This window comes from Podarcis bocagei (genome assembly GCF_964188305.1).
Source record: "Podarcis bocagei genome assembly, chromosome: 4".
Classification (NCBI taxonomy): domain Eukaryota; kingdom Metazoa; phylum Chordata; class Lepidosauria; order Squamata; family Lacertidae; genus Podarcis; species Podarcis bocagei.
In genome coordinates this window covers 73,517,757-73,530,599 of record NC_138128.1, presented here as the reverse complement: position 1 = coordinate 73,530,599, position 12,843 = coordinate 73,517,757, and the positions used below count along the sequence as shown (strand labels likewise).

The following is a 12,843-nucleotide window of genomic DNA, read 5'->3' as shown; positions in this document are numbered from 1 at the left end:
TGACCTTATGCTCTTGGCTGAGTTTGACATCCAACAAATATCCGGGTAACTGAAGTCCCCCATTACTACTATCTCCCTTCCTTTTGCATGCTTGGCCATCTTGTGTTCAGTTATTGGCCATTTCTCTGCCATAAATGTGTCAACACAAGTCATGGGATTCAGAGAATGACAACAGTCTGTAAGAGACTGCAGTAGTGAGGAAGGATCAAAACAACTTATATGCATGTATATCATGACTAAACTTCAGTATTAATTCATTTCAAAGTTAAAAAATTGTACCTCCATTTTACGGAAGGAAAAAACATTTCTAAAAGAGCATATTTTGTTTTCCCTAAAGCTGTTGCTAAAAACAACTAAAACTTGTCTTGATCTCAATTGCCTCTCCATATATTTATTTAGTTGCTTTCCCTGGTGAATTGAACAATTCCCTTTCTGCCCTTAAACAAATGAACTAGGCCAGCTCCCGCATGAATGCTGAAATACTATGATAGGTTCTGTCAGATATGTCCCTGTAAATCTGTGTGTCTTAAATTTTTCTCCCTTTCTCTGTCTTACTTATTGGATTGTTCTTCTAAAAAACCACTCCTCTAGCTGTCCACTGAAGGAAACACAACTGTCCACTGAAAAATACAATGCTCTGTGGAAATGACAATGTGAAATGTTCGTTCCTTTCAGAAGCCATCACCTTGGTCTCAACATGGGATAGTTGTTCTCTCCATCTTCTCACTGTCAAAGTTCTGTTGTTGTCTCCCCATAAGTCATGTGGGCCCAAATATGGCACCAACATGTTTCACAACATGATTTTTGTACTCTGTAGCAGCTTTCTTTATACTCATGGAAAGGAGGTTTGTTGCACTCACGGCTGCTAAAGCACTGCTTTTCCACAATTAGCAAGAAGCTGAATTAAAGCAGAGGTTCCACACAAGAACTCAGTACTATATTACCTACCGACATGCTTTCCAGTAGTCAAGATCCTCCTTTGATCTTTACTCACAAGCAAGTCTGATTCTGTGAGGTTCCCAGCAATGTTAACTAACATGTTCCTTCTTGTAGGAACTGTTTAAATAATGGCACTCGAGTCCTTAAATGCCTTGACAGAACTTTGCCTATCCACATTAGTCAGGACTGTGTGTGAAAATGACGTTTTGTTTTATTTTTAATCACCACAATCAGTTCTGGAAGGGTGGGGAAGACAACAGAGAAACACTGAATGCATCAGGCTGCATGCCACAGCACCCTCAAATCCAGAGAAAGAGGAGACCCTCTAGACTCCAGAACAGCATGGAAAGTGCCAAAGGGGCGGCCGCAAAATATGATCTTTTCTTTGACAAGGGAATTGTATAATTTTACATTTCAGTTGTACCTCTGTTTATATATCCCTCTGGTTATGTAAAATTCGGGATATGTAAGCGGAAACCCGGAAATATGTTTCCGGGTTTTTGCCGCACGTGCATGCGCAGAAGTGGTAGATCACTTCTGTGTATGCGCAGAAGCGCTTCACCACCACATGCGTGTGTGCAGAAGTGGTCCCTCTGGTTGCAGAAACCTCGGGATCTGACTGGAGCTCCTGAACAGATGCTGTCCGCAACTGGAGGTACCACTGTATATCACATGAAAAGCAAATGGAGGGAAAACAATGTACACACACACACACATTCTCTCTCTCTCTCTCTCTCTCTCTCTCTCTCTCTCTCTCTCACACACACACACACACACACACACACACACACACACACACACAGTGTAAATTATCAACTTGACCAGTGGCAGCAATCCATTAATGGGATAATGGAAGAAGTTTGGTGCACATTTTAATGACAGTTCACCTAATTCATAGTTCTTCAAACAACATACCAACCAAAATGTAGCTATCCTTCGAAACTCACATATTTGATGCAGCTCCCCAACCAAAAACTGTGTACAAAACATTATTGAGTTGATCAACATGGTTTTAACTGATTACTCTAATTCTTTGACTCTCTCTCTCTCTCTCTGTGTGTTTTGTCTTAATCCTAAACAAACAAGGAATGGTGGTACTGTAGTTCTGGGTCTCACTTGCAAGACAATTGCCTCACTTGCAAGACAATTGCCTCCGTTTACATTTCGAGTGTCTTAGAAATTATTGCTGTTTATATATTTATTTATCATTGCTGGGGGAAAATTGCTGGTGGGCTTTAACAGCCAAACATTTCCATTCCTGAATGGTCAAAAGACCATTTTTCCCACAGTACATTCAGGGACCATTGAGTCGATAGTACCAACGTGTAGTGAAAATACAGTTGCAAACATTGGGTTGGATCTAGACTTCAGTTCCTTCCTCCAGCAGGAGCATCTGAAGATGAAGCTCTGCTTAGGGCTCAAGGTCCTCCCCTCCTATTACACCCCATAGCATCACCTCTAACACTTTCAGAACAGTATGAGGAGGTGATGATGTGGGTTGCAGAGGGAGTGAAAAACTGGCCAAAAGAAAAGAAAGTAGCCTCCTTGCTATCTCCGTTAGCAAGTTGGATTAACAGCCTTTCATGAGCAGAAGTCAAAGTCTGTGGTGGAAGTCCAAATTCAGCCTGCTGACTCCCTCCCAACCCTATCTAACAAATAGGACAAGTACTCTCTGCTAGAGCCCTCAATCATTTTCTAAAACAACACAGGAGAAATAAGCACTATCAAAATCAGTTCAAAAAAACTGATTTTTTTTTTAAAGTACACAAAAGCAAATGGGAAATGTGAGAAAAACAGGAAAAAGTAAATCAAACTATTCAGCCTAAATGGGTTTCCGATATGTTAAACATGTTTTCTTGAGATGTAGCACCAACAATAAAGCGTCAGGTAAAATGACCCCGCACCTTCCGTAAAGGAAAGGTTCATTAGTATTCACTATACCGATATAGTTTCTGTTTTGGTGTGGCGGCTGGGGAGAGGCAGGGATGCTTTTCAACAGAGTAAATAAATTATTTCAGCAAGATTCTAAAAATGATTCTCATTTTCCCCAAGAGGCCTTTTCAGATGAGTAATCCTGCCATTCTATATGCATGCCCATTGCGAGCGCCTGCGTCATTCCCACTTTCCAGCATCACAGCTTCACAAGTACTAATATCTATTTATGCCCCTGCTAGGAAGCAGCATCTATATGCTGACTGCAGCGCTTCTTTCAAATTCTTCCTTTCCAAAGCAATTGTCTCAGTTTTACATGTGCGTGGGGTTTGGGGTTTTTTGCAACTCTTGAAAACTACATCTCCCAGATGCTTTGGGGAGGTTCTAAAGCAGCATTTGTTCACCAGTAGCATATACTTTGATAAAAGATTCACCGTCTAGCCAAAAGAAAGATTATCGTAAGCGCTAAGAAGCATAAGGTGGTGACGCCTTAATGTTTTAATTCCTAAGTGATCCTTTAAAAAGGTAAAGGTACCCCTGACCATTAGGTCCAGTTGCAGACGACTCGGGGGTTGCGGCACTCATCTTGCTCTATAGGCCGAGGGAGGTGTTGTTTGTCCGCAAACAGCTTCCAGGTCATGTGGCTAGCATGACTAAGCCACTTCTGGAGAACCAGAGCAGAACACGGAAACGCCGTTTACCTTCCCACTGGAGCGGTACCTATTTATCTACTTGCACTTTGATGTGCTTTTGAACTGCTAGGTGGCCAGGAACAGGGACCGAGCAACAGGAGCTCACCCCATCGCAGGGATTCGAACTGCTGGCCTTCTGATCGGCAAGTCCTAGGCTCTGCGGTTTAGACCACAGCACCACACACCCCATCATTTTGATTGTGGGAGGCCATGAGCACCCAATGCTGTGAAAATAATGACTTTGAATATTTTAATATATGAAAATGATTCTTCCCCACCATAAAATATGCAAAGAATGTGAACTTTCTTAAGAGAAAGTGTGCAGGACTGCCACAGAACAAATGCTGATCTGCCATTCTTTTGTAACAAATGAGCGTTCACCATTTTCCTTGCAGCAAAATGTACGTTATTAAAAAACAAAACAAAAATTTCACGATGTTTTATCTAGCTATAGTTAAATAAGTAAAACCACAGGGTAAATTAAATTAACCCTCCAGGAGCAAATACACAGGAAATGTCTGTCATATTTTTTCTAGTAAATACTGGTGGAAGATAGCATATGATACCAAAGCAGAAAAGGTTCTCCTTTTGAGATATCTCCATGAGATTTCAACAGTCCTTTAAAGCAGATATTGTAGATTGTGTCATGGTCATAGGGTTGAATGTAGCACAGGAAATGAGACATGAATTGCGTGAGCCAAATATGTGGAGTAATTGAAGAGCATAACTCCAGGGCTTTGGGAGGGGGAGAAATAATGGAATTCCTAAGTGAAATGGCCCATTGCTGTAATAAATACAAGCTATTTTAATGGCTCCAGAGGAAAAGCCCGTGATATGGCAGGCAAGTTGTACTGGGGGAATCCTCAGGCAGTGAAAGATGTGTGTTTGTGATAGGGAGATCACATATGTGAAGGTCTTAGGTCCAATCACAGAGAAAACAGTGTTTCTGGGAAGTTCCAAGAAGAGAATTTGGCAGTGAGAAGAAACCTAAAGAACGGAGCCATCTGGAGAGACAGAGATAAGACTTTACAACCCAATACCTGGAAACAGGTGCTATTAGCTAACTTCCATGTTAATATAAGTGGGACCAAGAAGTGGATCCCACCCATGATATCATACATTCCATTGTGCCCTTATAGTGTTAACATCTGTACAGAGGAGGACTCTGTGTGTGCAGTTGTACACAGGAAGGCTTCCATGGAAAGAATTAAGGTTCCTGGTTCCATGGAAGACTTTATATATATATATATATATATATATATATATATATATATATATATACACACACACACATATGCAAAGGCTCCCTTCCTACAGACATTCACACTGTAGATGCAGACATCAGGGGAATATCTGGGCTGCTCAGCATGACTCCAATCCTTGTTAGTGACACAAAAGCTACTTACATCTGAAAGAGGCTACTGTCATCATAAAACCCAGGAGTGTCACAATGCTGAACAAAAACAGTTGGTGCATTTCTATTGTACTCAAATATTGTGGTATGAAAGAGAAAGGCTACTTAAGGAAGAGATGACAAATATCTAGTTATGTGCTAGTATTCTTTTCTGTCTCATTCTCCTCACGTAATTTTCTTGGAAATAGTTAATGCTCTACTTTGACAATTCCAAAGTTCTTAGCTAGAGAATGAGGTGATGTCAGTGTGAGCACCACAGATGAAATTCTAAGCTCCTTGGTGTCAGCCAGAATTTCTAATTCTTGTAGATACATTTGAATGTAAATAGCCATTTTATGCATTCAAGATAAAAATGAACCCAAGGAAGAATTCTGATGAAACAACCCAAGCTTTCAATTCCATAGACTGGTGATTGTCACCAGGAAAGGGGGGGGGGAATCTCAATTTATAAACACAACTTGAGAAAGGAAGAAATTCATTTGCACAAAAATGGCAACTGTGCTTGCTAGAACTCATCAGCTACATTGTCCTCATCTTACAGAAGGAAATAATACTCTATGGGCTGAGAAGATGCAAGTTTTGAAAAATACTCAAACTGTTCTCCACATTTCATGGTTATCTTGCACAGTTTGCCCCAGTTAATATTGGCACATTTTGCCATTCGTCTCCTTGCAGTGAAGGATTATTTAGTATTATATAGTTGATTGCAATTAAGATGGCAAATAGTTAAAATGCAGGAATGCAACCTACAGTAGGCAAATAGCATAATAAATTATGGGTTATAACATGGCTGTCCAACTTTAATTAAGGTTTCAGAAAAAATAAATACATAAACACATAAATAACTACCAACAAAACAAAAACAAATAATGGGATAGATATAAAACTGGATGGGGCATCCTTTTTCATAAATGTGAAGACTATTTTGTACATATAAACAACAGAGTTAACACGAATTACATGTGTATTGCTTACCCAAGGTGATGGTACATATACAGTAAAACTGAACATAGCAACAAGAATTTTTCCGAGTCACAATTTCAGTCTAATGTACAATGCATTACAGTGGTACCTCAGGTTAAGTACTTAATTTGTTCCGGAGGTCCGTTCTTAACCTGAAACTGTTCTTAACCTGAAGCACCACTTTAGCTAATGAGGCCTCCCGCTGCTGCCACGCCGCCGGAGCACGATTTCTGTTCTCATCCTGAAGCAAAGTTCTTAACCTGAAGCGTATGTAACCTGAAGCGTATGAACCCGAGGTACCACTGTATATGCCTTTGTAAAAATTGACTGACGTTCAGCCTTAAAAAGCGATGCAATATTTCTAATTTTAACTATATGTATGAGCAGTGATGTGAGATGCTGTACATATTCATAGCTAATGAACGATGCCATGGATGTTAGAAAAATATGGACTTTGTGTATTCATCCTTTTAAAAGCTGGTTTTCTACTTATTGTTTCTATGGTCCTTGTAACTTGTTATGTTGATTATACAGATATGGAAGTACTAAGGTGGCTAAAGAGTCCTTATCCAATTCCAATGTAAAATAAAAATAAACCAAGAATACCAGGAACAAACTTAAGAAGGCAGATTTTTTTCATATATATATATATATATATATATATATATATATATATCTCAGTAGAAGAGGCATTTAACCTTGTTTTGTTCCCCCATGTCTTACCTCGTCTTTATCCTGCACTTGGATGAAAAGAGGAAGAGCAAAGCCCACCTGGGCCAGTTCAGGAATAGCCACACTATACTCTGAACTGTTGAACTCAGGGGCATTGTCATTTATGTCAATGACAAGAATGTTGAAGGTAGTCACCACTGAGGCATTGGAAGGTGTGCGGTCATCGTTTAGTTCTGTCCCCTGTAGGAAGGGAAATTGGAAAAGGGAAACACTGTTATTTTGGGATTTTTGCATGTTGTTTATCCAGCATGTGACTATGTTGAGAACCACACCTTGAAGGATTAAAATAAATAAATACAATCTTATAAACACAGAGAGAAAGAAAATCCATTTTTCTTCAAACAAGGGAAAAGGAATGGGAATTTATCCTGAGCAGTAGGAAAGCAACTGATATTAGTGCGCAAAGAAGCACAAGGTGAAACTAGTTCAGCAGGACCCAGATGCACCCCCCCACCCACATTTTACTCCATGAAGATTTTCCATTTAAAAAAGAAGCATGGGATAAAAGCCAGAGAGCTCCATGCCTAATTTAATTTGGCTTGAAAAGTCAAGATTCTGCAAACAATCTTTTTTTGGGGGGGGAAGGGGGATCAGCGTAAATGAAAGCACACAGGTCTTTATTTATCTTGTTGTGAACTTTGCTGCTGCTTTAAGATAGCTGTATCAGCCTGCTATTTTGGTCCTAGGCACCACTTCATATTTTGTAATTTATTTTGTTTATTTTGTTTTAATTGCGTTTTGTGCACCTCAGTAAAAAGGAAAGATTGATAAACAACAATTTTCTGACTAGGCCTCCTTTGGCCTAGCTCAGTAAGCGGCATGGGAGGGAAGGGGAGAGGCTGGAGGATTGATTTTGGAGATGTATTTGCAGCTATGTATTGCAATATGGGGTGCTGTGAACAGAGGCTATGCTCATGCATTGTGTGGAGCAGAACAGAATGCATTATCTGATGCTAAAAAAGCAGGCAGTGAAGGCACTGAACACAGTGCAGGGAGCTTGACCATAATTGTCTGGGGGATATGAGCCCACTTCTACTGCACGGCACTGCATCAATTTAATTGCCTTTCTTCATAGCGAAGTACTGGAAGAGGGGGAAATACAACCCCACATTGCATAGGGCAACTGGGCAACACAACACTATGTAGCCAATATGACTGGCCTTAAAGTAGGAATATAGGAAGCTGCCATAGAATGAATCAGATCGTTGATTCATCTGGTTCAGAAGTGTCTACATTGACTGGCAGCACCTCCCCAGGATTTTAGAGGGGGGACATTTCCAGCCCTACCTGGATATGTCGCAGACTGGACCTGGGATACAACCTGCAACCTGCAAAGCAGATGCTCTACCAATGAACTATACCATTTCTCCCATGTCCTCTCACTCAACATGATCTCATCTCACTGGATATAGGATCCCTGATTAGCTAGGAATATACATTGGGGGTGGGGGAGATAAAATGGTGCCAAATGAAGAGGAACATAGTCACCATGAACATTTGGTGTTTAGGAGGAGCATTTCACTGATCCAAATTCCCTTTTAACTGTGAGTTTTTGAAGGAGGCCATACTTCTCAGCCATGGTTTCCTAACATAGAAAAACTTATCTGCAGCATTTGAGCCAAGTTATTCAGTGAAGACAATATGGACCATTATTTATCTTCACCTATGTAGTAGCAGACAACCAGAGCCAGAGGACAAGATGAGACCAACCACAGGAAGCTGCTTTCTACTGAGTCAGACCATCTAACTCAGTACCATCTACAATGACTGGGAGAGGGTCTCCTGGAGTTGTGGACCAGGAGTTTTCCTCAGCCCTACCTGTAGAGGCTAGGAATGGAAAGCTGGGGCTTTCTGCATGCAGAACATGTGTCCTGCCACTGATCTGCAGCTGCCAGTCCATTTCCTATAGCATTTTGGTGATAGAGAACTAGACTGCAAAGTCACATGAATCTATTTAGTAGGGGTGAAGAAACTACAGCCTTTCCCCTATTTAAAAATAGATTCTGCCTTCACTTAGATTTTTCTTTAACTAAACAAAAACTGAACTAGGAGAAGAAGCAGGATTTCAGGGATAGAGATAATAGCATATTGACCATGTAGAATTCCACTGAAAGACCCTCAGCAGAGGTCAAGTGGAGTAATTGCATGCCAGTTTTCCTCCTTGACAAAGTACTGCCCTTCTAGGGGGAAGGAAGGGGATCAGTACTTCTTGGGAAACTGCCTGCCACCTCCCAATCAATGACCCCTCTAACAAATGGATTTTCTCCCCCATCCCCCACCCCTCCAGCCTAGTGGAATCCATACTACTAAATATGTTTCCAACCAGCTCGTTGGCTTGGTATTGATTTTAATTAAACACCTGTGATTGGTGCAGGGAGGGAGGGAGAAGTTCTCAGGTGCTGAAACATGGTTCTTCATGGCATTTTTTAACCAGGATGTTTTGCCCCTCTTCACTGTAATTTCTGCTCAGCATGGACAAACTTGTGTAAGAAGGGTCTGATGAGCACCATGCCATCTCTACTAGTCATTGATAGCCTTATCCTCCATGAATCTGTCCAATTTCCCTTTTAAAGTCGACCAGTTTTGGTGACCATGCCCACACCTTGTGGTATGGAATTTCTGAGTTTAACAATGCACTGGGTAAAGAAGCACAGCTTCTTGCCTGTCCTAAATCTCCTATCATTCAGCTTGATCAGGAACTCTTATTATCTAGTTCCAGCAGGCAGTTCCATAAAACGCATTTCTCCAGGAACTTCAACTCCATAGCATTACCCAATTTGCTACCTAGGGACACAGAGATATCTAACAAATGGCCCTAGGTTTATCTAAAATCTAATAGCACCGAGTAAGGAAAAGAATAAACAGAATTGGACAAAAACAGAGCACCTAACTGTTTTGGGAAACTTACTGAAAATGCATGCAACTTCTTTTTCACACGTTTACTCTTGATACCACTCAGTTTTATACACGTTTGAAAACTCTTCATGTGGAATGGCTTATATTATTTTTCTCCTTCACCATGCACGTCCTATTATCTCTGTTGTCTATATGTACCACTCAAGTGTTTTTGATTTGGAGTTGCGTCTGATTGTCAAAACCAAGCAATTCCAAGTTTGTTCTAAGGAATGTTCCTGGGTAGGAAAAAATATGCTTCATGGTGGATCTTTGGAACCACCTGAATGTTGGAACCACTACATCATGTTGTAGCTACTGATATGGTGCACATTTATTTGGACTTGATGAAGACCCATTGCCAACAGCAGTGGTCGATGGATGATGAAAAATGGGTCCACTTCCTCTCAGTTGGAAATAGCATAATATGCCTCAATATCTAAATGCTTGAAGTTGGAGAAGAAAGTCGCCTGAGTCTACTGACAATGACTTGTCATGAAGCTATAATATAAAGGCAAAAATTCAAATTTTGTGTCAAAATTCAATAAATAAATGGGAGATTTAAGTTATGTGAATAAGTGAGGGAATGTGAATACTAAAACACTGATAGCAAGCATTCAGCTTCCACCAGAAGTATTTCAGTTTTGAAACTCCCCAAAAATGTGTTTGTTCTTAACTACACATATCCCCAAGTAGAATGGCAATGATTTAGGTACAATTTCTCTCTCTCTTGGCACTCAATATTCAAAGCTATAAATTGAACAAAATTTCATGTGCCTGGGGAAATCCTCACCAATTCTAAGATTTGCACATATAAATTGCATTTCAAAACCCAAATTCTCCAAATTTATGCAGTTTCAGGTTAAACTGAAATCCCACTTTAGCTTTTGCTGCCACAACCGATGTTCCCTTCTTCTCCCTTGAAATATTCTGAAACACTTGCTCCAATACAGCCCATCTCTGACTCTCTCACCTTCACTGTAAGAATAAATCCAGCACTGTAGAAAGGATTTTCTCGGTCCAGTGGCCCATTCAGAGTTAAAGCACCACTGATGTAGTCCAGTGCAAATATACTGTTGGTGTTGCCTGACAATAAAATAAATTGAATCAGCACACATAAAACTCCTGTGCAGAAATGCATAAAAAAAGCTCGAAATTTAACATTTAGGTCAGAAACAAAACACAGTTGCAGATCAGAAAAGCAAAATGTTGTGCTGTTTGAAACCCCAGCCAGCAACAGATTTATGCCATGACTTGAAAACATTACAGAATGCATTTTAAAGACCAAACTCTATTTCTCATTGCCTCAATCTAACAAGATACAGGTTTGGAAACTGAGCTGCTGCTGCTCCTCCTCCTGATAGCATCACAAAAACTTCAGGCAGTGAAGGAGTTTCAAAGCGCTCCTGTTTAAATGGAAATGTATTCATGGCTTTTGTATACACATCACTTCTGCTACTGATTATGGATCTTTGGCAGGGCACAGAGACACACATCTGCAGTTCCCTTTAAGTATAAGGCTGGGTGTGGAGGGAGGGTAGTTTGCCGAAAGCATTCTTGACAGTATGTAGAGATGAGATCGGAAGGATGTGCAGGGCACAGAGAGGAAATGGGATCCTTTCTCCTTCTCCTCCTTTGTAATGCACAACCCCAACTTCAAAAAGTGGGGGACACAAGATAAAGCAGGCTAGCAAACCTGTGGAGCAGGAAATCAAGGAGGTGAGACTGGGATGGGGGAAGAAGAGGTAGAGAAGTAGGAGTCCTGTTCTAATGTTTTACAGAAAACCCACCCAAAAGGGTGGAATTCCCCAATTTCAAACTTAAACGCTAACCTATTGCTCAGTCACCACAGGGATCAAACCTAGAGCCCTGTAGATCAGGCACTGATTGCCTACTGCTTGTACTGTTGAAAGTCAAAAAAAGAAAAGGGGGGAAAAGAGGATTATGTTATAAAGTTTTCTTTTTTTTAAAAAAAGGGTTAGAAATAGGGCAGGAAGTTTCTTGGGGATATCATGAGGACAAGTCAATCAGTTCTATGTACGGCTGGCTTCTGCGTGAAACTTGCACAAACATTTCCTTCAGAACTCAGCCCTGGAGAAGAAAAGACATAGTGAAGAGGCTTTCAGATTTGTTTCATTCCTCAAGACTTATATATGACTTCACATTTTAGAAGAAAAAGGCGCGGGGGAGAGGAAGAGCATGCCACCTCCCCCCATTTTATTCCCAACCCTGCCCCCCCCAAATACACGCACACTTGTTGCTACACATTTCCTTTCATGTCCGAACCCCCACCTTCCTCTCTTTATGAAATACTTTTGTCACCCCTTATTCTATTGTTACCTCTCTTGTCAATTTCTTGACCCACTAAAAAGTCCCAGCCTGGGTTAAGTGCATTTTAGCATGTGGCTGACTGCATGCTGCAGAAATGGCTGATGGCTTTCAATTGGTTTGTTTGCTCCATTGATCTAACAGCAATTACACCACCTCCACTTTCTTTCCTATAAAGAGCAAAAAAAATGAACATGGGCAACAAAACAATCCCAGGCCTGTTCCACACCTCTGTTATTCCTCCGCCCACTGGGTTCCACAGCAGAGAAAGTAGTAGCATGTTCCTTTGGGCAGCATTCACTAGTAATTATTAGATGTCCACAGGCCTGTCCTTGTAAATCCTTGTCTTGAGCCTGTAGTTGCCTTACCAGTGTGGCTGTTGCTTTCCATACTGTTCTTATAATGTATGTAGTGAGGAAAGTACATGGGAGGCATTTGGAGATTTCTGTTCTACCCTTCTAATGCCTATGTACTACTCATTAGGCATGGTAACTCCCCAGACCAACACCACCAGCCTTGGGATGGACAGCATTAGCATGGGCAATAACTGTTGTCACATGACCCTCTCCCATACCCACATGATCTCCCTGATACACAGCAGTGGGCAAGCAGCCAGGTGGAAGCTACGAGCCATGCCATTCAGGTAATCTGATTCTTAAATGTTATAAGCTAGTGATGCTGGACACGTTTGGTTGGAAATAGGACACAGGCACACATAGATTATCAAGACACTTTCCAATTTTAATTTTTTGTTATATTTGTCATATTTTTAGTTTTTAAACTGCAGTATCAGCTCAAAGGAACAAGAATTAAAAACACGTTCATCACATTCTCTCATTTCAATCCAACTGTGCTTGATTAAGACTGTGCTCCTAAGCACACTTACTAGGAGTAAGCCTCATTGAACTCAGTGGGACTTATTTCTGACTCAGTCAACATGTTCCAAATCAG

The 12,843-nt window shown here is 40.8% G+C and overlaps 1 protein-coding gene across 1 annotated transcript in view; it reads right to left on the bottom strand.

The window, feature by feature from the left end:
• Window positions 1-12,843, bottom strand: part of CDH23 (cadherin related 23) — a 416,648-nt gene that overhangs the window by 212,724 nt on the left and 191,081 nt on the right. The window contains exons 10-11 of the mRNA XM_081189581.1: window positions 10,538-10,650; window positions 6,664-6,852 (exon numbers count right to left, since the gene is read on the bottom strand). Of these exons, the coding sequence (XP_081045707.1) occupies window positions 6,664-6,852; window positions 10,538-10,650 (302 nt within the window). The remainder of the gene's footprint in view (window positions 1-6,663; window positions 6,853-10,537; window positions 10,651-12,843) is intronic.